Source organism: Salvelinus fontinalis, chromosome 28 (assembly GCF_029448725.1).
Source record: "Salvelinus fontinalis isolate EN_2023a chromosome 28, ASM2944872v1, whole genome shotgun sequence".
In the NCBI taxonomy this organism is placed as follows: Eukaryota; Metazoa; Chordata; class Actinopteri; order Salmoniformes; family Salmonidae; genus Salvelinus; species Salvelinus fontinalis.
The window spans coordinates 13,944,646-13,970,025 of NC_074692.1; the positions used below are offsets into that span (position 1 = coordinate 13,944,646).

The following is a 25,380-nucleotide window of genomic DNA, read 5'->3' on the forward strand; positions in this document are numbered from 1 at the left end:
AGACAATGCAAAACACCTGTCTTTGATTGAGAACCATATCAGGCCAAACACATAGAAATATACAAACCAGACATACAACATAGAATGCCCACACAGATCACACCCTGACTAACCAAAACATAAAACATACAAAGCAAACTATGGTCAGGGCGTGACAGTTAGTGTCCTCCATTTTATTTTATTCCTCCTTTAAACTCTGTGTTGTTGGGAAGGGCTCATAAGCAAGCATTTCACGGTAAACTCCACACCAGTTGTATTTGGCGCATGTATCAAATACTATTGGATTTGATTTAAATTCACTTTTCAGCAAAACAATAACATAAAACACAAGGCCAAATATACACTGAGTGTACATAACATTAGGAACACCTGCTCTTTGCATGACGTAGAATGACCGGATGAATCCAGGTGAAAGCTATGATTCCTTATTGATGTCACCTAATGTGCGGTACACTCATTTGTTTACCAAGATGACATTGAATGTTCCTGAGTGGCCTAGTTACAGTTTTTACTTAATTTGGCTTAGAAATCAATGGCAAATCTTGAAAATGGCTGTCTAGTAATGATCAACAACTTGACAGAGCATGAAGAATTAAAAAAATAATAATGTGCAAATATTGTACAATCCAGGTGTGCAAAGATCTTAAAGACTTACCCAGAATGACTCACAGCTGTAATTGCAGCCAAAGATGATTCTAACATGTATTGACAGAGGGGGTTATATACTTACAGTATCTAATCAAGATTCACTGCATTCGGAAAGTATTCAGACCCCTTTACTTTACCACATTTTGTTATGTTATAGCCTTATTCTAAAATGTATTAAATATATATTTTTCCTCATCAATCTTCACACAATACCCCATAATGACAAAGCAATAACTGGTTTGTAGGATCTCTCTGTACTTTGCTCGGTTCATCTTTCCCTCGATCCTGACTAGTCTCCCAGCCCCTGCCACTGAAAAATATCCTCACAGCATGATGCTGCCACCTGGAGTGGCTTCCGTCTGGTCACTCTACCATAAAGACCTGATTGGTGGAGTGCTGCAGAGATGGTTTCCCTGTATGGTTTTCCCATCTCCACAGAGGAACTGGAGCTCTATCAGAGTGACCATTGGGTTCTTGGTCACCTCCCTGACCAAGGCCCTTCTCTCCCAACTGCTCCGTTTGGCCGGGCGGCCAGCTCTCGGAAGAGTCTTGGTGGTTCCAAACTTCTTCCATTTAAGAATGATGGAGGCCACTGTATTCTTGGACCTTCAATGCTGCAAACATTTTTTGGTACCCTTCCCCAGATCTGTGCCTCGACACAACCCTGTCTCGGAGCTGTACGGACAATTCCTTTGACATCATGGCTTGGTTTTTGCTCTGACCTGCACTGTCAACTGTGGGACCTTATATAGACAGGTGTGTGCCTTTCCAAATCATGTCCAATCAATTGAATTTACCACAGTTGGACTCCAATCAAGTTATAGAAACATCTCAAGGATGATCAATGGGAACAGGATGCACATGACCTTAATGTTGTGAATTTTTAACAAATGTTAGAATTGTTCTTCCGCTTTGACGTTAGAGTATTTTGTGTAGATCGTTAACAGAAAATGACAATTCAATTAATTTTAGTCCCACTTTGTCACACAACAAAATGGGGAAAAAGTCAAGGGGTGTGAATACTTTCTGAAGGCCCTGTAAGTGCTTGATGTGTGAAAGGGAGGGTGTGTGCCAGATAAAGATGTCAGATCTTAATTTGGGCAACTGGAAGCGGTGTTTGTAGGCTATACAATAATAAAAAAATTGAAAATCTTTGGAGGGAGTTGAAAGTCCGTGTTGCCCAGCAACAGCCCCAAAACATCACTGCTCTAGAGGAGATCTGCATGGAGGAATGGGCCAAAATACCAGCAACAGTGTGTGAAAACCTTGTGAAGACTTACAGAAAACGTTTGACCTCTGTCATTGCCAACAAAGGGTATATAACAAAGTATTGAGATAAACTTTTGTTATTGACCAAATACTTATTTTCCACCATAATTTGCAAATAAATTCATTAAAAATCCTACAATGTGATTTTCTGGATTTTTTTTTTCATTTTGTCTGTCATAGTTGAAGCGTACCTATGATGAAAATTACAGGCCTCTCTCATCTTTTTAAGTGGGAGAACTTGCACAATTGGTGGCTGACTAAATACTTTTTTGCCCCACTGTATGTTCAAGTCAGGGAATAGGCCGATTTAAATCTCAGTGCTTGTGTGGTTCAGTGGTTACAGCTGCTGACCCCGAAAGACATATGCCAGACACTGCCCTTTGAACTTTTGGAGGAACTAGTACTTTTTTAGTTACTCTCGGTGGGCTGTACTTGTACGTATACTGACACCGTAGCCAAACCGGCCGCACGCCATCGTGCGCAAATTGATTTTGTCCCCCCACACCAAACTCGATCACAACACGCATGTTAAAATATCAAAACAAACTTTGAACCAATTATATTAATTTGGGGACAGGTCGAAAAGCATTAAACATTTATGGCAATTTAGCTAGCTAGCTTGCAGTTGCTAACTAATTTGGCCTATTTAGCTAGCTTGCTGTTGCTAGCTAATTTGTCCTGGGATTTAAACGTTGAGTTGTTATTTTATGCACAAGGTCCTCTACTCTGACAATTAGTCCACCCACAAAACGGTCAACCGAATCGTTTCTTGTCATCTCTCCTCCTTCCAGGCTTTTTCTTCTTTGGACTTTATATGGCGATTGGCATCTAACTTTCATAGTTACCACGACGACTGAATGAACTCAGTTCATCTTTCAATCACTCACGTGGGTATAACCAATGGGGAGATGGCACGTGGGCATCTGCTTCTATGAACCAATGAGGAGATGGGAGAGGCAGGACTTGCACCGCGTTCAGCGTCACAAATAGAACTGACTTCTATTTTAGCGCTTGGCAACGCAGACGATCATTGGTGCGCGCGATCAGTGTGGGTGCAATAATTGAATAACATGTATGTTTAAATTTATTTTGCAATGCTCGCGCACGCGATGCGAGCGGTTTGGTCAGCATGTTACTCAATTAATTTCTGAAGGAACTAACTTACATTTTACCAATCATTTCAGTTACATAGATTTATATCATTACATCATCGCTGTCGGATTATTTCATTTTTGTACATGGATCGATACAATTGGTTCCCCTTTACGTCTCTATAAATGTTTCATGACCCCTTGACCAATGAAATGTGTTCAAACCCTGTATCTCCACCACGGCTCTTGAAGTAAAGCGCATGTCTTCACTCCTGACGATAATTTTTTTGGTGTTCGTAGTCAGATGCGATCAGTTACACTTCAATGGCTGTCTGCCTTTGTAATAGTATATACAGTTGAAGTCGGAAGTTTACATACACTTAGGTTGGAGTCATTAAAACTTGTTTTCAACCACTCCACAAATTTCTTGTTAACAAACTATAGTTTTGGCAAGTTGGTTAGGACATCTACTTTGTGCATGACACAAGTAATTTTTCCAACAATTGTTTACAAACAGATTATTTCACTTATAATTCACTGAATCACAATTGCAGTGGGTCAGAAGTTTACATACACTAAGTTGACTGTGCCTTTAAACAGCTTGGAAAATTCCAGAAAATTATGTCATGGCTTTAGAAGCTTCTGATGGGCTAATAGACATAATTTGAGTCAATTGGAGGTGTACCTGTGGATGTATTTCAAGGCCTATTTTCAAACTCAGTGCCTCTTTGCTTGACATCATAGGAAAATCAAAATAAATCAGCCAAGACCTCAGGAAAAAATTGTAGACCTCCACAAGTCTGGTTCATCCTTGGGAGCAATTTCGAAATGCTTGAAGGTACCACGTTAATCTGTACAAACAATTGTACGCAAGTATAAACACCATGGGACCACGCAGCCGTCATACCGCTCAGAGATGAACGTACTTTGGTGTGAAAAGTGCAAATCAATCCTAGAACAACAGCAAAGGACCTGGAGGAAACAGGTACAAAAGTATCTATATCCACAGTAAAATGAGTCCTATATCAACATAACCTGAAAGGCCGCTCAGCAAGGAAGAAGCCACTGCTCCAAAACCACGATAAAAAATCCAGACTACGGTTTGCAACTGCACATGGGGACAAAGATCGTACTTTTGGAGAAATGTCCTCTTGTCTGATGAAACAAAAATATAAATTTTCGGCCATGATGACCACCGTTATGTTTGGAGGAAAAAGGGGGAGGCTTGCAAGCCGAAGAACACCATCCCAACCGTGAAACACAGGGGTGGCAGCATCATGCTGCGGGGGTGCTTTGCTGCAGGAGGGACTGGTGCCCTTCACAAAATAGATGGCATCACGAGGCAGGAAAATTATGTGGATATATTAAAGCAACATCTCAAAACATCAGTCAGGAAGTTAAAGCTTGGTCGCAAATGGGTCTTCCAAATGGACAATGACCCCAAGCATACTTCCAAAGTTGTGGCAAAATGGCTTAAAGACAACAAAGTCAATGTTTTAGAGTGGCCATCACAAAGCCCTGACCTCAATCCCATAGAACATTTGTGGGCAGAACTGAAAAAGCGTGTGCGAGGAAGGAGGCCTACAAATCTGACTCCGTTACACCAGCTCTGTCAGGAGGAATGGGCCAAAATTCACCCAACTTATTGTGGGAAGCTTGTGGAAGGCTTCCTGAAACGTTTGACCCAAGTTCAACATTTTAAAGGCAATGCTACCAAATACTAATTGAGTGTATGTAAACTTCTGACCCACTGGGAATGTGATGAAAGAAATACAAGCTGAAAAAATAATTCTCTCTACTATTATTCTGACATTTCACATTCTTAAAATAAAGTGGTGATCCTAACTGACCTAAGACAGGGAATTTTTACTAGGATTAAATGTCAGGAATTGTGAAAAACTGAGTTTAAATGTATTTTGATAGCAGGCCTGTTCCCAATGTCTTGACTGCCCCCGCATTGAGAGAAAGAGAACTGCTCATTTTTAAGAAATCATGAGGTTCATTTGAATTTTCTGATGCAACAGGAAAATTCTCTGTAACATGAGTGATCAAGTTAAGATCCAACATCTGTACTGGACTGCCTTACTTGAGAGTAAGTGGACCTGTTCCTATTCAGTAGTGTGTTTCACAGGGAGTTGCAATGACAAAGAATAAAATGGAGACTTTGTATTGTCGAAGTTCCAGCTACACAATATTCCAGCTGGGCAATATTATGAGTTTAGGGAGATCTCATGAGTTCATGACAGCTCGCTTGACTCTTGGGTTCAAAGTCTATAGTTAAAAGCTATCTTAACACCATCACTGCACTTACTTTAGAGACTTTGGACAGATTCATCAGATTAGAGGGGATACTATCCTAGTCCTATTCAAGGCATTCTAGTGTACATTGAGAAGATCAGGCTATCAGAAAAATGTACTGCTATAAGCTATCCTATTTAGCCCATGCGTACATCCACCTTTAGCCTTGCGCCTGCAGTGGCACGTGTGTCTGTTTAGAGTTAATAGGTTTCAGTGGAGGGAGATTGTTCATCTCATTAATCTGTTGTCTCACACAATCAAATCCCTGATGCTCAATTGCCATGCTCGACTGGTCATACCTTACATGTGCACAAGCAAAGTGATTACTTTAGAATAACAGGACATTTATGTTAGAGCATTAATTGACACCCTCGGTGTGGATAATCTTGTTTCATGCTACCGATGGCTTTTCATGCTACCGATGGCTTCATGCTACCGATGGCTTAGGAATTAAGTCATTATTATTATTGCATGACGAACGAGACAACAATTAAATGAGTGTTTTCTTATTATCCATATTGTTAAGGATAGGTAGTTTAGACAGCACACTACAGCTCACTACCACTTCACACTTCATTCCCCCAGGGGGCAGCTCCAACCTTGTCCAAGTGCTGAGCCTGGTTGATAAGCACATCAGGTGCTGCCATATAGGTGATCGTCAGTCAGTGTCCCAGCTTACAAGCCGTGAGCCTGCTAGGGCTGTTACGGTGAATGGTATTACCACCACACTGGCGGTCATGAGTCATGAAGGCACTCAAATTCCATGTGACCGTTTAGTCATGGTAATTATGCTTCTCCAAGCTTTGATGCTGCTGATGGTCATTAGTAACCTACTAAACTTGCTAACTGCCTGGGACTCAGCACTCTATTGTCCCTCTAATCACTCTGACATCAATGAAAATGTATTTGAAAATCTAATCAAACACTTCATGATAGCCCATGAGCTCATGTTGCGCATTATTTCAATAGGCTATGCAATTGCAGGAGAAAACAGTGATGGCCTCTACTAAAAAGAGAAGGATCAGCTTTCTATAGGCTAGGCCTACTATATTTATTTCTCAACATTCCTAATATTAAGCTCATTGCTTATATTTACAACAGGAGTATAGCTTACCTGGCTGGCATGAAAATAAACCACGGGGAAAGCGTACTCCATTCGCTATTTAAGTGCAGAAATTACATGTATGTTTCGATACAGGTGCATGTTAATGGTCCATTCTAAATCAAAACAAATTTTACACATACATTATTTAGTATATTTAAAGACAATATTAAATCAAGAATAGTCTGATGGGTGAAAATATTAGCCTATCACTTGTGAATTATATATTATCACTTGTGAATGATGCCCAGCATAAGAAACAATACCTTTTTTTGCGCAACTTTTTTGCGCGACTCATGAATCATAGTCGCACACCTCATGTACTGTAGCCTAGCCCATAGGCCTATATGTTTTAATAAGGTTTGTATCACAACTAAAGTGGCCAAATAACTTCTTTTAAAAAAGCACATTAATCGGCTTTACAAGGGGTGTTGAGCCTAACTGGCATACTTAAGCAGCGCGTGAGGTTCAAGTTTGGGAAGATCCTTTTCACCATAAAAATGCACCTTTATAATGGAAGCATTACATGCATAATTGCATTTGCTTTCACTTTTGATAATGGTGTTTTCTGCAAATGGAACATTCACTCTTATAGCCTACTACTACGTGTGCATTGCTGCGCTTCTAATGTGAAGAAATAGCCTAATAGTTTATCAACATTTTAAGCTAAACGTTCTGATCTGTTGCCTCAGCCACATTGCGTAAAAAAAGTTTTTTTGATGTTAGTGGTTGTATTCATTTGGGATCCATCGCATCCCACAGCCTCAGGCTGCTAGTTTGTTTGTTTTTCAGTTTCGGCGTGCCTTTGATATTTTTCATTTTTGTACATACAGTATTTATGTTTTGTCACCAGCTGAACAAATAATAATCCGCTTGGACTGACCAACCAAGAGATCAACAGAGACAGGGCTGGCCCTGGACCAATGTAAGGCTGCTGTCTCCCTGGGAACATGTACATTGAACATCTAGGCACATATGCTGATTTCTCCCATAGCTGCACATCTTAAATCAGGTTACAGAGCAGTTAAATTGACCAAGACCCCTAGACTTTGCGAGTGCAACCATATGAACAGGATAGTTAATGGTTTCTTAACAATATGTATGAAAACACTTTGACAATGCTGATCTTTTTTTTGTAATTGGTACAATTATTGTCATGTGTACAATTCAATGGAATCCATTTTTAATGTATACTTTAGGGCAGAGTGCCCCAACTGCCAAATTTGTCCCGCAGGTGATTTTATTTGGCCACCCAAGTCATAATCATTTTTTTGGGGGGGCATTAAGTGCTTTCAGAAAGTATTCATACCTATTGACTTATTCCACATTTTGTGTTACAGCCATAATTCAAAATGTATTAAACACAATCACCCATGATGACAGAGTGAAAATATGTTTTTAGGAATTGTAGCAAATGTATTGAAAATTAAATATAGAAATATATAATTTACATAAGTATTCACACCCCTGAGTCAATACTTTGTAGAAGCACATTTTGGCAGTGATTACAGCTGTGAGTATTTCTGGGTAAGTCTTTATGAGCTTTCCTCACCTAGATAGTGCAACATTTGCCCATTTATTATTTTCAAAATTCTTCAAGCTCTGTCAACCATTTTCAGGTCTTGCCATAGATTTTCAAGAAGATTTAAGTCAAACCTGTAACTTGGTCACTCATGAACATTCACTGTTTTCTTGGTTAGCAACTCCAGTGTAGATTTGGCCTTGTGTTTTTAGATTATTGTCTTGCTGAAAGGTGAATTCATCTCCCAGTGTCTGGTGGAAAGCAGACTGAACCAGGTTTTCCTCTAGAATTGTGCTTGTGCTTAGCTCCATTCAACAACAACAAATGTATCCTGGAAAAACTTCCCAGTCCTTAACAATTACAAACATATGCACAACTTGATCCAGCCACTACTATGCATGGAAATATGGAGTGGTACTCAGTAATGTGCTTTATTGGATTTGCCCTATAATAGAGAGATACTGTATATGTGATTGTATACAAACGTAAGCAACGTTTAAAATAATTATATTTGAATACATTTTTATATCTTCTTGCGTTCAAGTTAGTCTACAAATGATATGTAATTATGTTCAGGCCCCATGACCATCCGCTCAAGAAACTTTTTACACACGGCTGAATCTTGTTGATGATCCCTGCTTTAGGGGATAGAGACCCCCTTTTAAATCATGCACATCTAGTTTTGATACTTGATTATTATAGTTTGTTTGTGTCTCTTTTTGTTTAATTTGCTAAGATTATTCAATTACAGTAAATCTATTTTTTTTATGTTTTTTTTATTTTACCAGGTAAGTTGACTGAGAACACGTTCTCATTTGCAGCAACGACCTGGGGAATAGTTACAGGGGAGAGGAGGGGGATGAATGAGCCAATTGTAAACTGGGGACTTTTAGGTGACCATGATGGTTTCAGGGCCAGATTGGGAATTTAGCCAGGACACCGGGGTTAACACCCCTACTCTTACGATAAGTGCCATGGGATCTTTAATGACCTCAGAGAGTCAGGACACCCGTTTAACGTCCCATCCGAAAGACGGCACCCTACACAGGGCAGTGTCCCCAATCACTGCCCTGGGGCGTTGGGATATTTTTTAGACCAGAGGAAAGAGTGCCTCCTACTGGCCCTCCAACACCACTTCCAGCAGCATCTGGTCTCCCATCCAGGGACTGACCAGGACCAACCCTGCTTAGCTTCAGAAGCAAGCCAGCAGTGGTATGCAGGGTGGTATGCTGCTGGCAATATGTCCTTACGTATGGTGTTTAGAATTTTTAAAAAGCTCTTAGAGAACTCATTAGAAGGTGCTTTGTGCTTGCATTTGACTTTGAAGGTGACACACACGGTACATTTGAAAAGATTTGACAGTTGGTTGTATGCAAATGTAAGGGCTTGATGTGGGGAAGGAGGGGGTGTGCTGGATACAGGACTGCCTTACTTGAGAGTGAGTGGAGCAGGTTCTATTCAGTAGTGTGTTTCATAGGGAGTTGCAAAGGAATAGAAATGATGCTTTGCATTGTCAAAGTTCCAGCTGCGCAATATTATGAGTCAAGTGAGATCTCATGAGTTCATGACACCTCACTTGACTCTGTGTTCAAAGTCCATAGTTAAAAGCTGTCTAAACCCATTCACTGCACTCAGCCATTACTGTCAATCCCCATGTTAATGATGATGATCTAACATACTTTCAGTTAAAACAGGCCTAACACTCTCTGTAATGCTTTACAGATGTTTCACTTTAGAGACTTTGGACAGATTCATCAGATTAGAGGGGATCCTATCCTAGTCCTATTCAAGGCATTCTAGTGTACATTGCGAGCATCAGGCTATCCGAGAACTTTACTGCTACAGGTATGAGCAATCTATCCTATTTAGCTCATGCGTCCATCCTCCCTCTGCCTGGCGCCTGCAGTGGCACATGTGTCTTTTTAGAGGTAATAGGTTTCAGGGGAGGAGGATTGTTCATCTCATTAATCTGGTGTCTCACACACAATCAAATCCCTGATGCTCATTTGTCATGCTCGGCTGGTCATGCCCTACAGGAAATTAATGTGGGAAAGAACATTAAATGACCCCCTTGTGTGGATAATCTTGTTTTATGCTTCTGACGACTTTGGAAGGAAGATACGTTTTTGTTGTTATTTTGATGAAGGACAAAATACCAAGGAATTAAATCATTATTATTGCATGATGAAACAGACATTAATCAAATGAGTATTTCCTTATTTCTCTTGAGTGTAAACAATGCTATCCATACACTAATGATAACAGCCTCCTATTGTCCCAGGGCATATTTGACTGACGAACCCAGATCCTCCCACCCGCTATCAATTCTTTATTGCTTTTCTTGTCTCTGTTTACACTGTGGCTGCTGTGTCAGGATCACTGCTGTGTCATCTTGATTACTTTAGGCTTTGCTGCCCTACCTTGACTGTTTACGGTAGCACCATTCTTCTCCTTTCTTTTAAAAATGTTTACTTCCCGGCCACGAATAATGTTTATCTCCGCATACCGGAGCTTGAGTTAAGACGCGCTGAATGAGTCCCTCTGGCAGTGACAGTCCCAGTCTGATCCTGTTTCTTCTAACTTCTCTCAGGCTGGACAGCAGTCTACTGGAGGTCTTACAGATGGACTTTGAGGTGGAGGAGCAGAGCAGCCAATCAGACAGCCGGGTGATCACATGGCGCCTGGAGTTGCCCGCATACACCAGGGATGGGGGGAAGGAGGGTTCCATGAAGATCTACACCACCCAGAGAGACTTTGTGGCCCTGGCCACACTCGTCATGGTGAGCACCGACTGACAATTCAACTCTAGCATCTACAGTCAGGCCCAAAATTATTGGCACCATTGATAAAGATTTGCAAAAAAGACTGTATAAAATAAATTATTCAAATACTGAGGTATAATGTGTGCAAAGAAATGTAAGAAATTATATTATTTAATAGTAAATATGCTCAGAGAAATATATTTTGTTTAACAAGTAACACAAATCTAAAAAAGATAGGGTTCCGAATTATTGGCACCCCTGTTCTCAGTACTCTGTCACCCTCCCCTTGCGAGGATAACGGCTATTGAGACTTTTTCTAAAAGGATTTATGAGATTGGAGAACACGTTGGGAGGGATCTTAAACCATTCCTTCATACATCTTTCTAGATCCTTGATATCCTTCATCTGCACCTATGGACTGCCCTTTCCAAGGTTTTCAAAGTCCGGAGACTGAAATGGCCATTGCAAAACATTTTGCTTTGACCATCTCAGTCTCTGGACTTAAACCCCATTGAAAACCTGTGTTTTCAATTGAAGAGGGTAGTCCATAAGTGCAGACGAAAGATATGTATGATTCTGTATGAAGGAATGGTCTAAGATCCCTCCCAATTAGCCTGGTCAGACTCGAGTGGGCTTTATGGATCTCCACTATCGTCTGGGCTTGATGGGGCCAGACGATAATACACTTGTTAGTCCCGGCGACCAGTTCGTACTTAAAACAATCTCCATTCAGGCTGCAAAGGCTTTGATATCCTCCTTAACTTTATTTAATGGCGAGAAGGCGGAAAATATGCATACCTTTTTTATGAAACACCATTTTCCACCACCATGCTAGAGTGGCTAAATGCTAATCCCTGATGCATTTAGCGTTTAGCCACTCTAGCATGGTGGTAGAAAATGGTGTTTCATAAAAAAGGTACAGATATTTTCCACTTTCTCACCATTAAATAAGGTTAAGGAGGAACTCGAAGCCTTAGCGTACAATAAAGCTCAGTATTTGTATAATTTTCTATTGTTTTTTCCCCCTCATCTTTATCAAGCGTCCCAATGATTTTATACCTGACTTGAATATGCATGTATTATTTTCACCTGTGAAATGTGCAATTGTAATTGATGTTTGCCTTGAACGAGGCCTCCAACAACAATTGTATATATTAGATCTATTGTTGGTAACGGGACCTAATTCACTGTGTACTCATGACATTGATGCCTCTGTGTCATAATGATGTACAAGGAGGTTGCCAGTCTCTGACCGATGCTTCACTATTGTTTTTTTTGTGTGTGTTTTCTTTCTCTTAATATAGGATCTCTGCAATTAATACATCATATAATCTCTATACCGTAACTAACTAAGAAATGTTATGAGCAATTGTCATTACAATATTCTATCTGCTCGTATCCCTTTGTGCTACTGCAATCAAGAGGTCCTGCTGACCTCTTAAACCACTATTGTTTGTTGTCATGGGAGATTTAGCATTTCTGTGTAGTAATACTTTTTCAAAACCATATCTTCCAAAAAAAAATCTTATTTTGTGATACATCTTTTGGGCATTTTGTTCATAAATGTATTTAATGGCTTCATGTAAATTAATGTTTGTGAACAGGACAAACCTTGATTGTCTTTCAATCAATCTTGTCATATCATACAGTAAACAGTATCTGAAAATATAATACAGATAAAAGGCACTGAAATATGAAGGCATTGGTACTGTGATTTTTTTTCAGGACTTTGACTTCCTTCAGCTCAATCACGGATTAGATGGTGACCTCAGGCTGAGAGCCAAACATGAGGATAATAGATGTTTGGCAAGAGGGCCATTAGGTCTGTACTGATCTAGCACTCACCACTATGAGCTGCTGAAAATGCTTAAATATTGGTTGGAGCTACAGTTATATTGCCAATAAAAGAAGGATTATATATATTTACAGTACCAGTCAAAAGTTTGGACACACCTACTCATTCAAGGGTTTTTCTTATGTTTTTACTATTTTCTACATTGTAGAATAATAGTGAAGACATCACAACTATGAAATAATACATATGGATTCATGTAGTAACCAAAAACGTGTTAAATTAAGCAAAATATATTTTATATTTGAGATTCTTCAAAGTAGCCACTCTTTGCCTTGATGACAGCTTTGCACACTCTTGGCATTCTCTCAACCAGCTTCATGAGGTAGTCACCTGTGTTATGTCATAGCTTTGATGTCTTCACTATTATTCTACAAAATAGTTATAGTTCTAGTAATAGTAATAGTTTCTAGAAAATAGTAAAAAAAAAAAAAAAAAAACTTGAATGAGTAGGTGTGTCCAAACTTTTGACTGGTACTGTACATATCTACCTAAATTACTTCGTACCCCTGCACATCAACTCTGTACTTGTACCCCATGTACATAGCCAAGTTATCATTACTCATTGTGTATTGATTATTGCTTCTATTATTTCTCTATTTTCTTTCTCTCCGCATTGTTGGGAAATGCATTTCACTTTTAGTCCACACCTGTTGTTTACGAAGCATGTGACTAATAACATTTAATTTGACATTTTAATGAATCAAATATGTATTTGTACTAGCGATGGGAAATGACAACTTCAGGTCATGTTGTTCCCACTCACAATTTCTCCCCTGCTCCCCCTGCTTACAACAAGTTTATATCTTAACCATGAGTGGTTACATTAGGTTGATATCTTATTAAACCTATTTCCAGACTGATGATGTCTTCCCTTTAGGACACAGAGATCCTGAACACGGCGGTGCTGACTGGGAAGAAGGTGGTGTTGCCTGTCAGGACTGTGGCTGTGGAGGAGGACGGGTCAGTCACTGACGTCTCAGACTTCACCAACTGCAGCTCCACTGATGAGGACATCCTGAAGGTACTGCAGGCTGCCTGCCACGTGATGCCACATTGTCCCCTGGAATTGATCCTTGGGTAAAGGGTGTATGTGTGCTAAAACCATGGCTTAGTGATGGAGGTACTTAGCACTTTAACACACAAATAAGGGGAGTGTGTTTCTCTAAGGTGTTGATATGAATCTGTCAGACTCAGTTGCTAAACACAGAGCATTCCAACACCGATATTATGGGGCTAGTCTAACATTCACCTTCACTTCTTTCACTGAAAGCTTCCTTACTTTACCCACAGGTGTCACTGCCAGGATACTTTGCAGATCTGTGGTGTGAATAAACATGTCCAACAACCAAGGAGATGATTTCTAGTCATGTGGTTACCAGCCTGTTTTGACTGTGGTTAGAGTGCCGGTAGAGTGTCCTGTCTAACTGCCCCAAGACTATGAGACAGGAGGAGGGCCATTTAGTGTGGGTGTAAGAGGGGGGAGTGACTGCTAAAGGCAAAGAAGTTGTACCAAAGTCACCTCTGCACATGTTCTCTTCCACATCACAAAACAAACAGTGAGTGACGCTCCAGTGACGTCCTCCATCATGCCCATCAGCTGCTGAACTGAAATGAACACATAACAGGACTTGACAGGGAAACAAAGGAAGAACAAACACTACACAGCGCGTGTTGTTGTTGCACAATAACCCTTTGTTATTACAGCCATTAATCTACATTCGGTCAATGTAAGTGTAATTATACAACTTGCTCTGTGTACTAACATAAGTTTAACATAAACAAAGGCTTATCCACCCATTTGTCTGTTGTTGTTTTGTATTTGAAGAAATCCATTAGTACATGACCACAGGAAATAAGTGATGTCTGTTTTGTAAAGTAATGGAATAGATATGAGAGCATTGGGATTATGATAGTGACAACAAAATGTAAATCACTATTCATGCATTTAAAAGATGAATGACCCTTTATAGTTGGCCCAAGCTTAGACTTAAAGCTTATAGTGTTTGTTTGCTGATCAGATGTATAAGTAAGCTTTAGTAGCAAAAATTCTCCCTAAGCTTCTTAGTTTAGCGGCTCCACTCAGATATCTTTGCTCTTATGACGCATGTGAAAAGACTATGAAATCTGCCGATGATAAATGGCAAGGCTTGATTCCATTTTATTTTCTCTGGTCTGAAATGCTAAAACAAAGTCAAATCTGCCATGATGAAAGGCTTTTCAGAGGTATAGAAACATTTGCTTTGTCAGTTGTGACTAATGGACACCTGGGTACTTGTGTGAAATGCCTTGAGATTAAGATGAATCTGGCATGTCAAATATTAAAACCAGTTATCTTTTAAAATGGGTATTAATAAAAGTATATTCTCTGTCAGTTTGTAGCTTCTTGTGTGATGAATACAGTATACTCACTGCAACCTTAGATTTTTGGGGGTGGAGATCACTTATCCATGCAGTTGGTATTCACTCTGTCAGCACAGTTACTGATAAATGTTTGTGAGTCAAGAGAAAGATGCAAATTAAATTAATCTTGTTGACCTGAAAGAGAGATTTTCTCACTCTGCCTTGATACTGCATGAGGTGATGAAAGACAAATGGCATAGATCAAATGAAACGTACATTTCAGACATGGTTTCATGGTAGAACACTGAGTGATATTATGTGCTCCATGCTGAGATGATGTCTTTGGAGACTTGCAAGAGACTTGGATCAGCACTTCTAAACACCTTTTGAAGTAAATATCTTTGGAAAATGATTTGGTTATGTTGCCATGTAAACATGGAAGAGTTTGAGGCTGTCAGTGATATTTAACTAATATGGAGTAGCTTGGAGATGGGAGGACGAGAACTCTTACCTAAGAAAGTAACTGGGCTCTTAGATTAGGGATGATTGTCTGACCTTGTCTACTGTCTCTGGATGAAAACTCTTCATGAAAACTCTTCATGACCTCATTGGAAAAAGATCAGTGCATACTAGCACGGGCAATTAAGTGATAATGCCTGAGATTACGGTGTCTGGAGGATATATTAGCACGGGTGTTGTTAGGCCCAAAACGAAGTTACCAACATATTCAAATAATGATTGACATATTTTAATACATTTTTTTATTTTGATTAATTTATTTCATCCTTCCACAAAATATAGTCCCGACACAAATCTAAGAATGCTACCAAGCTGGCTGGTCGTTCGTTCTATCGGTTCGGTTGCCAGAAACGAGACCAGTCGTTCAGTCTTTTTGTTCTGTATCTATGGACGTAAACCAGTCGTTCAGTCTTTTTGTTCCGTATCTATGGACGTGACCCAGTCATTCGTTCTAAATGTTCGATTGCCATACTGACTGGCAACATTCCTATCCCTTGCTTGCTAGCTAGCCAACAATGGCTAACTTACAGTCACATCAAACAGTGCAGCCAGAATAACAACAGTAGCTGCATTTGCATTTGTTTAAGCTGTTTTCTAGAGACATTTATTTGAATACATCCATAACAATGAGCCAATGAGGCGCAATTTCACCTGGTATAGAAAATGTGCTCTGTCGTCAGGACACTGGTGTTCAGAGAAGCTAGCCAACAACACAGCTAACACAATCACGTCAAACTGAAGCTGGAAAGACTGCAAACTAGCTGCACTTTGTTTCATTTGACCTTTTTTCAATTAACATTTCTTTGTATATATCCTTGAAAATTATGCCAATTATGCCATGATTTCGACTGGCTGAGAAACGCTGTCTACCTGTCATCTCGTCCCGACACGTTCATTACTATGGGACAGCTGGAGATCAAATTGAATATTGAAACAATGTTGCAAATGTCAGAGAGACAGACAGCAAGGTTTATACAAATCTCCACTGTTGAAAACTAAATGTTAGTCTAAAAGAAATGTGAGATAATGTCTAGATGCTTTTTATAGTGGAGATCAAGTTGATAAATTGCTTGGCTGGGCTGATGAGACAGTGGATTGCACAGTCAGATGGAACAGAGTAAATAGACATTTTAACATCATAGATTTAGCCTGGTGGTAACTTGTGTAATAGACACCTGCTGGATTATGGTTTTAACCAATCAGAATTCAGGATTAGAACCACCCGTTGTACAATTGTTTATACATTAGATTGGATGAGAAACTGCAGCAACACACTTTTACTCCCCTTCCAACTCAATTTTCCATGTGGAACATTCGATAGTCTTTTAACCAAACCAGAGTTTTAGTCAGTGTGCAAGGTAATTGTTGTCAGCTACTTGCTGACTATGATATCACAGGATCCCCCACAACAAACAGGACATTACTCTGACAATGCATCTTCTAACTGCTGAGTTCATGGATAGGTAGAGTAGGAATCTCTTCTATTTGCATTCCTCCCTTGAATCTGTCAAAGTCAAGGCCATTTTTCTTTACTCCCCTGAGCACTTACGGGAGCCAATGATAACAGAATTTCAATGCTCCATAAATGATCCAATTCCTTCAAGCAAGGAACTTTGATAGAACCGGGCTGAACCTGCAGTATGTTTTCCATGGTTGAAAAAATGCATGAAATTTCTCAATGGGCTGACAGAAACTACTTGCCAAGGTTACATAAGAAATTAAAATATAATGAATGTATTCTTGGATAAGGTTGTGAAAGATTTATGTCCAATATAGCACAGTGTGTTATTGGATTAACATACCTTTCAATGTCATATCTTATTATGGCCTTCACAGTTTCTTACAGCAGTTTGACTATATTACCATAGTGGGGCATGCAGTGCTAAGATACGGCAGAGCCATTTGTTGAGTTCATTAAAGCTCTGGGAACTATTTGTCCTCGGTTAAGGATAACTTAATGTCTGGTTTCATTATCTCTCCTTTTCATTGGTGTAATTTAGCATCATATAAGATCTCTCTATCATTTAATGACCAAGAGAGTCCCACTTTCACACCACTGATTTACAAATAAATGCTATATTTCATGTGTAATAGAACAAATCTGTACATACAGTAGTTTAATTTAGAAGCTGGTCACATGCTTAATCTGATTATATAGTATAACATATTCACCCATAAATAGCATAAATGACAGGGAATGTTTGTTTTGGTAAGTGTAACGTTCCTGACCTGTTTTATGTTGTTTTTGTATGTGTATATGGTCAGGGCGTGAGTTTTGGGTGGGCAGTCTATGTTTTCTGTTTCTATGTTGGTTTTGGGTTGCCTGGTATGGCTCTTAATTAGAGGCAGGTGTTTTGCGTTTTCCTCTAATTGAGAGTCATATTTAGGTAGGGTGTTCTCACTGTTTGTTTGGGGGTGATTGTCTCCTGTGTCGTCGATGTATGTACCATACGGGACTGTTTGGTTGTTCGTTCGTTTTGATGTAGTCTGTTCCTGTCCGTGAGTTTTACGTTTTAGTTATGTAAGTTCATGTTCAGGTTTTCGTCTACGTCGTTTTCTTGTTTTGTAATTTTGTAAGTGTTTTGTTTTCGTGTGCCGTCGTGTCAAATAAAGAGATGGCATATTTCCCTAATGCTGCGTATTGGTCCACTGATCCTTCTCTCCTCTCCTCATCTGAGGAAGAGGAGGACAACAGCCCTTACAGAATCACCCACCACGCTAGGACCAAGCGGCAAGGGAAAGCTCAACAGAGCAACAAGGACTCAATGGACTTGGGACGATATATTGGACGGAAAAGGTTGCTACACATGGGAGGAGATCCTGGCTGGTAGGGATCGCCTCCCATGGGAACAGCTGGAGGCACTGAGGAGAGCAGAGGCTACCGGAGAGAGGAACTGGAGTTATGAGGGAACGCGTCTGGCACGGAAGCCCAAAAAGCCCGTGAGTAACACCCAAACATTTCTTGGGGGGGGGCTAAGAGGTAGTGGGCCAAGGGCAGGTAGGAGACCTGCGCCCACTTCCCAGGCTTACCGTGGAGAGCGGGAGTACGGGCAGGCGCCGTGTTACGCAGTAGAGCGCACGGTGTCTCCTGTACGAGTGCATAGCCCAGTGCGGGTTATTCCACCTCCCCGCACTGGCAGGGCTAGATTGGGTATTGAGCCAGGTGTCATGAGGCCGGCTCAACGCGTCTGGTCTCCAGTGCGTCTCCTCGGGCCGGCATACATGGCACCTGCCTTACGCATGGTTTCCCCGGTTCGCCTACATAGCCCGGTGCGGGTTATTCCACCTCCCCGCACTGGTCGGGCGACCGGGAGCATTCAACCAGGTAAGGTTGGGCAGGCTCAATGCTCAAGAGTGCCAGTACGCCTCCACGGTCCGGTATTTCCGGCGCCACCTCCCCGCCCCAGCCTAGTACCTACAGTGCCTACACTACGCACTAGGCTACCAGTGCGTCTCCTGAGCCCTGTTCCTCCTCCACGCACTCTCTCTGTAGTGCGTGTATCCAGTTCGGTGCCTCCAGTTCCGGCACCACGCACTAAGCCTCCTGTGCGTCTCCAGAGCCCTGTACACACTGTATCTTCTCCCCCTACTAATCCTGATGTGCTTGTCCTCAGCCCGGTGTCACCAGTGCCGGTACCTCGCATCAGGTATAGAGTGGGCTTTGAGAGTACAGTGTGCCCTGTCCCTGCTCCCCGCACTAGTAGGAAGGTGCTTATCCTTAGCCCGGTGCCTCCAGTTCCGGCACCACGCACCAGGTCTACAGTGCGCCTTATCCGGCCAGAGCCATCCGTCTCCCCAGCGCCATCTGAGCCATCCGTCTCCCCAGCGCCATCTGAGCCATCCGTCTCCCCAGCGCCATCTGAGCCATCCGTCTCCCCAGCGCCATCTGAGCCATCCGTCTCCCCAGCGCCATCTGAGCCATCCGTCTCCCCAGCGCCGTCTGAGCCATCCGTCTGCCATGAGCCTGCAAAGCCGCCCGTCTGCCATGAGCCTGCAAAGCCGCCCGTCTGCCATGAGCCTACAGAGCCGTCCGCCAGACAGGAGCCGCTAGAGCCGCCCGCCAGACAGGAGCCGCTAGAGCCGCCCGCCAGACAGGATCTGCCAGAGCCGCCAACCAGACAGGATCTGCCAGAGCTGCCAACCAGACAGGATCTGCCAGAGCCGCCAACCAGACAGGATCTGCCAGAGCCGCCAACCAGACAGGATCTGCCAGAGCCGCCAACCAGACAGGATCTGCCAGAGCCGCCAACCAGACAGTATCTGCCAGAGCCGCCAGCGAGCCATGAGCAGCCAGAGCCGTCAGAGAGCCATGAGCGTCGAGAGCCGTCAGCCTGCCATGAGCGTCGAGAGCCGTCTGCCAGCCATGAGCGTCGAGAGCCGTCAGCCAGCCATGAGCGTCGAGAGCCGTTCAGTCAGGATCTGCCAGAGTATCTCAGCCGGGACCTGCCCCTTGTCCCGGTGCTGCCCCTTATCCCGGTGCTGCCCCTTGTCCCGGTGCTGCCCCTTGTCCCGGTGCTGCCCCTTATCCCGGTGCTGCCCCTTATCCCGGTGCTGGTCCTTATCCTGGTGCTGCCCCTTATCCTGGTGCTGCCCCTTATCCCGGTGCTGCCCCTTGTCCCGGTGCTACCCCTTGTCCTGGTGCTGCCCCTTGTCCCGGTGCTGCCCCTTCTCCCGGTGCTGGCTGTTCATTTAGGGGATGTTAGTTTGAGGGTGGTCATTGGGAGGGGAAGACAGAAGCGGGGAGTGACTATGGTGGTGTGGGGACAGCGTCCGGAGCCTGAGCCACCACCGTGGTCAACTGCCCACCCAGACCCTCCCCTGGACTTTGTGCTGGTGCGCCCGGCGTTCGCACCTTGAGGGGGGGTTCTGTAACGTTCCTGACCTGTTTTATGTTGTTTTTGTATGTGTATATGGTCAGGGCGTGAGTTTTGGGTGGGCAGTCTATGTTTTCTGTTTCTATGTTGGTTTTGGGTTGCCTGGTATGGCTCTTAATTAGAGGCAGGTGTTTTGCGTTTTCCTCTAATTGAGAGTCATATTTAGGTAGGGTGTTCTCACTGTTTGTTTGGGGGTGATTGTCTCCTGTGTCGTCGATGTATGTACCATACGGGACTGTTTGGTTGTTCGTTCGTTTTGATGTAGTCTGTTCCTGTCCGTGAGTTTTACGTTTTAGTTATGTAAGTTCATGTTCAGGTTTTCGTCTACGTCGTTTTCTTGTTTTGTAATTTTGTAAGTGTTTTGTTTTCGTGTGCCGTCGTGTCAAATAAAGAGATGGCATATTTCCCTAATGCTGCGTATTGGTCCACTGATCCTTCTCTCCTCTCCTCATCTGAGGAAGAGGAGGACAACAGCCCTTACAGTAAGGCCTGTTCTGATCTTTAACTATTGCTGTTATTTGTGCTTGTCCCCTGTCCAGGTGTCAGACAGGTGTGACTACGTGTTTGTGAATGGGAAGGAGATGAAGGGCAAGGTGAGGATGATGGTGAACTTCACCTACAGCTACCTGAGTGCCCAACTGGAGATGAACGTGTGGATCCCACGGCTGCCCCTCCAGATCGAGGTGTCTGACACAGAGCTCAGCCAGATCAAGGGATGGAGGGTGCCCATCATGACCAGCAAGAGGTACAGTAGAGCCCACCCACCAGCCACCCCCATTCCTGGCACACAGTGAAGTCTAGTGGCTTAAAAGGAAGCACTGACTCTAAAATTAGTGTATTTTTTATCACAAATAATATTTCTCAACGAGATCCGGCTTGTGTTTTAATACCATTACATAATGTATTAAAATACCTCAATGTGATCCAATCTACAGAGTGAGAGAATTAAAATGGGAAACAGTGATTAGGGACAGGGCACAGAATATGTGTGTGTGCATGCTTGCGTGTGCTGTAGCCTAATTCAGAGTGTTTCTATTAATTCCCTAGGCTCAGCTGGAACAGTGATGAGGAGGAGGATAAGAAGGGTAAAGGCTGCATGTTGCAGTTCCAGCATGCCCTTGTGCGTGTGATCACACACTTCATAGCCGAGCAGTCGGACCCCCGGGAGCCCCAGGTCTACTTTCTGGGCGCTGACTGGCAGGTGGACGTCACCAGGCTTGTGCGCCATTTCCTCAAGGTGGAGGACCCTCGCATCGCCAGACTGCAGGCAGGCAGGGTGCTGTCAGGACAAGACATGGGGACCACCTCCATCCAGGTAACCATCAGGCCTGGTGGGAAGCCTGCCTGACTGCATGTTTAAATGGGCCTTTAACTATATAGGCGACATTGGATATTATCATGACGTGATATTTACATGATGTGATATGCACTCTGTTTTTTGTGCCCGCGAAGGTGTTCTCCCCCCTCTCTGACTCCCTCCTGGCAGAGAAGACGGTGACGGTAGTGAATAACAAAGTGACCATCACAGAGCTGGGAGTGCAGCTGGTCACCGGCCTGGCTCTGTCCTTGCAGCTCAGCCCAGGAAGCAACAGGGCCATCCTCGCCACGGCAACCATACAGGAAGTGCTGCAGAGCCCCAAACAGGTGCTGTTTATGATCTTCTTGAATGACAATCAGATCAGACAAAGGTATACTTTAGATTGAGTTTAATAATATTAACTATTGTTTGTTATTTTGTCTCCTCAGGAGGCTGTGGTTAGTTCCTGGGTCCAGTTCAGCGATGGCTCCCTGACCCCTCTGGACATTTATGACCCAGCCTACTACCGTGTGACACTGACCTCTCTGGACCAGGGCGTGGTGTCGGTGCAGGGCTCCCCGCCTGCAGTGGTGGCGGAGGGCGAGGGGCAGGGTGTGCTGGTCAGGGTGGAGATGGCCATCTGTGAGGCTTGCCAGAAGTCCAAACGGAAGAGCTCGCTGGCCGTGGGCAGCGGCAGCCTCAAGGTCAAGTTCCAGGTCAACAGCCGGCGCTTTTCCAGCAATAGTAGCAACAACAGTAGCAGCAGTAGTGGAGGTGGGGTTGGCAGTGGCAGCAGTAAGGACAGCAGCAGTGACTATGGGAATGATGGGGAGGAGGTGGACAGTGAGAGGAAGCAGCAGCAGCCCCAGCAGCCCCTGCCCAGCAGCTCAGCCTCAGAGCGGGAGGAGAGTGCCATGCGCAAGGTCACCACAACAGCCAAATCCAGTGAGCCAGACGCCGCTCCGTGGAGCATGACCAGCGGTGGCAGCAGCCAGGGCGGAATGAGCAGGGCGAGTGAATCAGGAAGTTTCTTAAATGCTGCAACCATCAACAGTCCTGCCAGACCCATCAATGACAGTGATGTCAGCAGCCCTAGTGACTATGGCACAGCTGAGGGGACAGACAATGGGCTAATTGGAGGTATAGGTAGTGTTGCAGTCAGTAGCACTGTGAAGACACTTGGTAACCTGATCAACTACAATAACTTCCCCTCTCAGGTGGAGGTGCCTGACCAGGAGCGAGTCGAGGTGGACATGGACAATGAGGAAATGCTGTCTAACCGGCCTCTCTCAGACTTGGAGATCGGCATGTACGCTCTGCTGGGGGTCTTCTGCCTGGCCATCCTGGTCTTCTTGGTGAACTGCATCTCTTACGTAGTAAAGTTCAGACACAAACATCCCTCCTCTCATGGCCAGGAGCCCACGGGGCACAAGCACGACTGGGTGTGGCTGGGCACTGATGCAGAGCTGGTGATGAACGTGCCTGGCACTCCCCTCCAGCAAGACGACCACAGCACCACAACAGTCATAGACATTGGGCCTGATAAGACTGCCTCTCTGCCCAGGCAGCCCAGCTGCCTAGCCTCCTCCAGACCCTCCTCTCCTTTGGTCTGTGGGGGCTCCCTCGGGGCCAAGCCCATGAACCGCACTGAGTCCCTCCACTCCCCCACAAGCAAGAGGAAGAGGGTGCAGTTCACCACCTTTGCCTCTCTGGACCGTGAGCACTCCCCACACCTCCCCAGAGAGAACGGCCATGGCATCCACTGGGTGGGGAAGGAGGAGAACTATGTTGAATCCCAAGTGCCCATGACAGAACCTGTGGAACATTTATAATACATAAAGGGACCGTTTCACCCCAACTGTGGGTGTGTATGTGGCTTTGATTGCCTCAATGCCTTTATTTATGGATAAAAGCAGACACAACATAAGGAGCATCACCACAAGTGGTTATACTTTTCATTATCTGTGGTTAGTTTTAAATATCTGTCAAGGCGTCTTACATGTAAATATCTCAGATGCTTTGTGAGAGACATTTTTTTGTATTAGATATTAGAGAAAACACTGTGAATACGTGTGAGGATGCTTCTCATCAACTGACTGATGGCACTTTGTGTGATGGAGAGGATAAAACGTTTGACTCAGGCCAGTTGAAATATCTTTTTTTACAAAAAAACACAGAAGGTCTTGTTGCATGTGAAAAATGTAATCATCTTACCTTTTACACTCACATGGTGGTTCCCCCTAAAACAGGGATCATCAACTAGATTCAGCCACCGGACAATTATTTTCTTTGTAGAATGCAAATTGACCGCAAGAAGCCAAAAACAGATATAATATTTGACTACAGCATAATCATTTCAAACCTTGCTTACATTTGTACACAATCACATACACTACATGACCACTCGTCGAACATCTCATTCTAAAATCATGGGAATTAATATGGAGTTGGTCCCCCTTTGCGGCTATAACAACCTCCACTCTTCTGGGAAGGCTTTCCACTTGATGTTGGAACATTGCTGTGGGGTCTTGCTTCCATTCAGCCACAAGAGCATAAGTGAGGTTGGGCACTGATGTTGGGCAATTACGCATGGCTCGTAGTCGGTGTTCCAATTCATTGTCATGCTGAAACAGGAAAGGGCCTTCCCCAAACTGTTGCCACAAAGTTGGAAGAAGCACAGAATCGTCTATAATATCATTGTATGCTGTAGTGTTAAGATTTACCTTCATTGAAACTAAGGGACCTAGCCTGAACCATGAAAAACAGCCCCAGACCACCTCTACCAAACTTTATAGTTGGCACTATGCATTGGGGCAGGTAGCGTTGTCTTGGCATCCGCCAAACCCAGATTCATCCGTCAGACTGCCAGATAGTGAAGCGTGATTCATTACTCCAGAGAACGTGTTTTCTTAAGCATGTGTGCAGCTGCTTGGCCATGGAACCCCATTTCATGAAGCTCCCAACAAATAGTTTGTATGCTGACGTTGCTTCCAGAGGCAGTTTGGAACTCGGTAGTGAGTGTTTCAACCGAGGACAGACAATTTTTATTCGCTTCAGCAATCGGCGGGCCCGTTCTGTTAGCTTGTGTGGCCTACCACTTTGCAGCTGAGTCGTTGTTGCTCCTAGACGTTTCCACTTCACAATAACAGCACTTACCGTTGACTGCGGCAGCTCTAGCAGGGCAGAAATTTGATGAACTGACTTGTTGGAAAGGTGGCATCCTATGACGGTGCCACTTTGAAATTCACTGAGCTCTTCAGTAAGGCCATTCTACTGCCAGTGTTTGTCTATAGAGATTGCCGGGCTGTGTGCTCGAATTTATACACTTGTCAGCAATGGGTGTGGCTGAAATAGCCAAATCCAATCATTTTAAGGTGTCCACATACCTTTGTGTATATATAGTGTCTATCTATAATGCGTGGGAGTACTTTGGAAATAAAAATCACCTGCGGGCTGCCAGTAAACAAATATAACATCGCTGTCTGATGAAAACCTCATAACTCAATTTGACATGTATTGAAAGCAGTACTCCCTTCAATGTATTCTGAAAATACTGTAGGAACAATAAAATGTATTCAAAACAGCATCTGTCATTTCATAACTGTATGTTTGTTAATGGGACAATATGGCTTTTTTCAATTTCCTGAAAAATTTCTGTTGGATTTGAGAGTTTCATCCGACAGCGACGCAACCCAACAAGGAATTTTTGTATTTGCACTGTTTGTCTTTATATTGTGTACATTTATGTTTGATTTGATTTTTGATAATGTCTGATATGATTTTTATTAAACATACAGTACCAG

At 43.2% G+C, this 25,380-nt stretch overlaps 1 protein-coding gene across 2 annotated transcripts in view; it reads left to right on the plus strand.

Moving 5' to 3' along the window:
* LOC129826226 (transmembrane protein 132D-like) overlaps positions 1-25,380 on the plus strand; it is a 75,152-nt gene extending 49,772 nt beyond the window's left edge. For both annotated transcript variants that reach the window (XM_055886725.1, XM_055886724.1), the window contains 6 exons: positions 10,521-10,710; positions 13,425-13,568; positions 20,820-21,025; positions 21,328-21,595; positions 21,733-21,924; positions 22,027-25,380. In XM_055886725.1, coding sequence (XP_055742700.1) covers positions 10,521-10,710; positions 13,425-13,568; positions 20,820-21,025; positions 21,328-21,595; positions 21,733-21,924; positions 22,027-23,409 — 2,383 coding nt within the window. In that variant the 3' untranslated portion in view covers positions 23,410-25,380. The remainder of the gene's footprint in view (positions 1-10,520; positions 10,711-13,424; positions 13,569-20,819; positions 21,026-21,327; positions 21,596-21,732; positions 21,925-22,026) is intronic.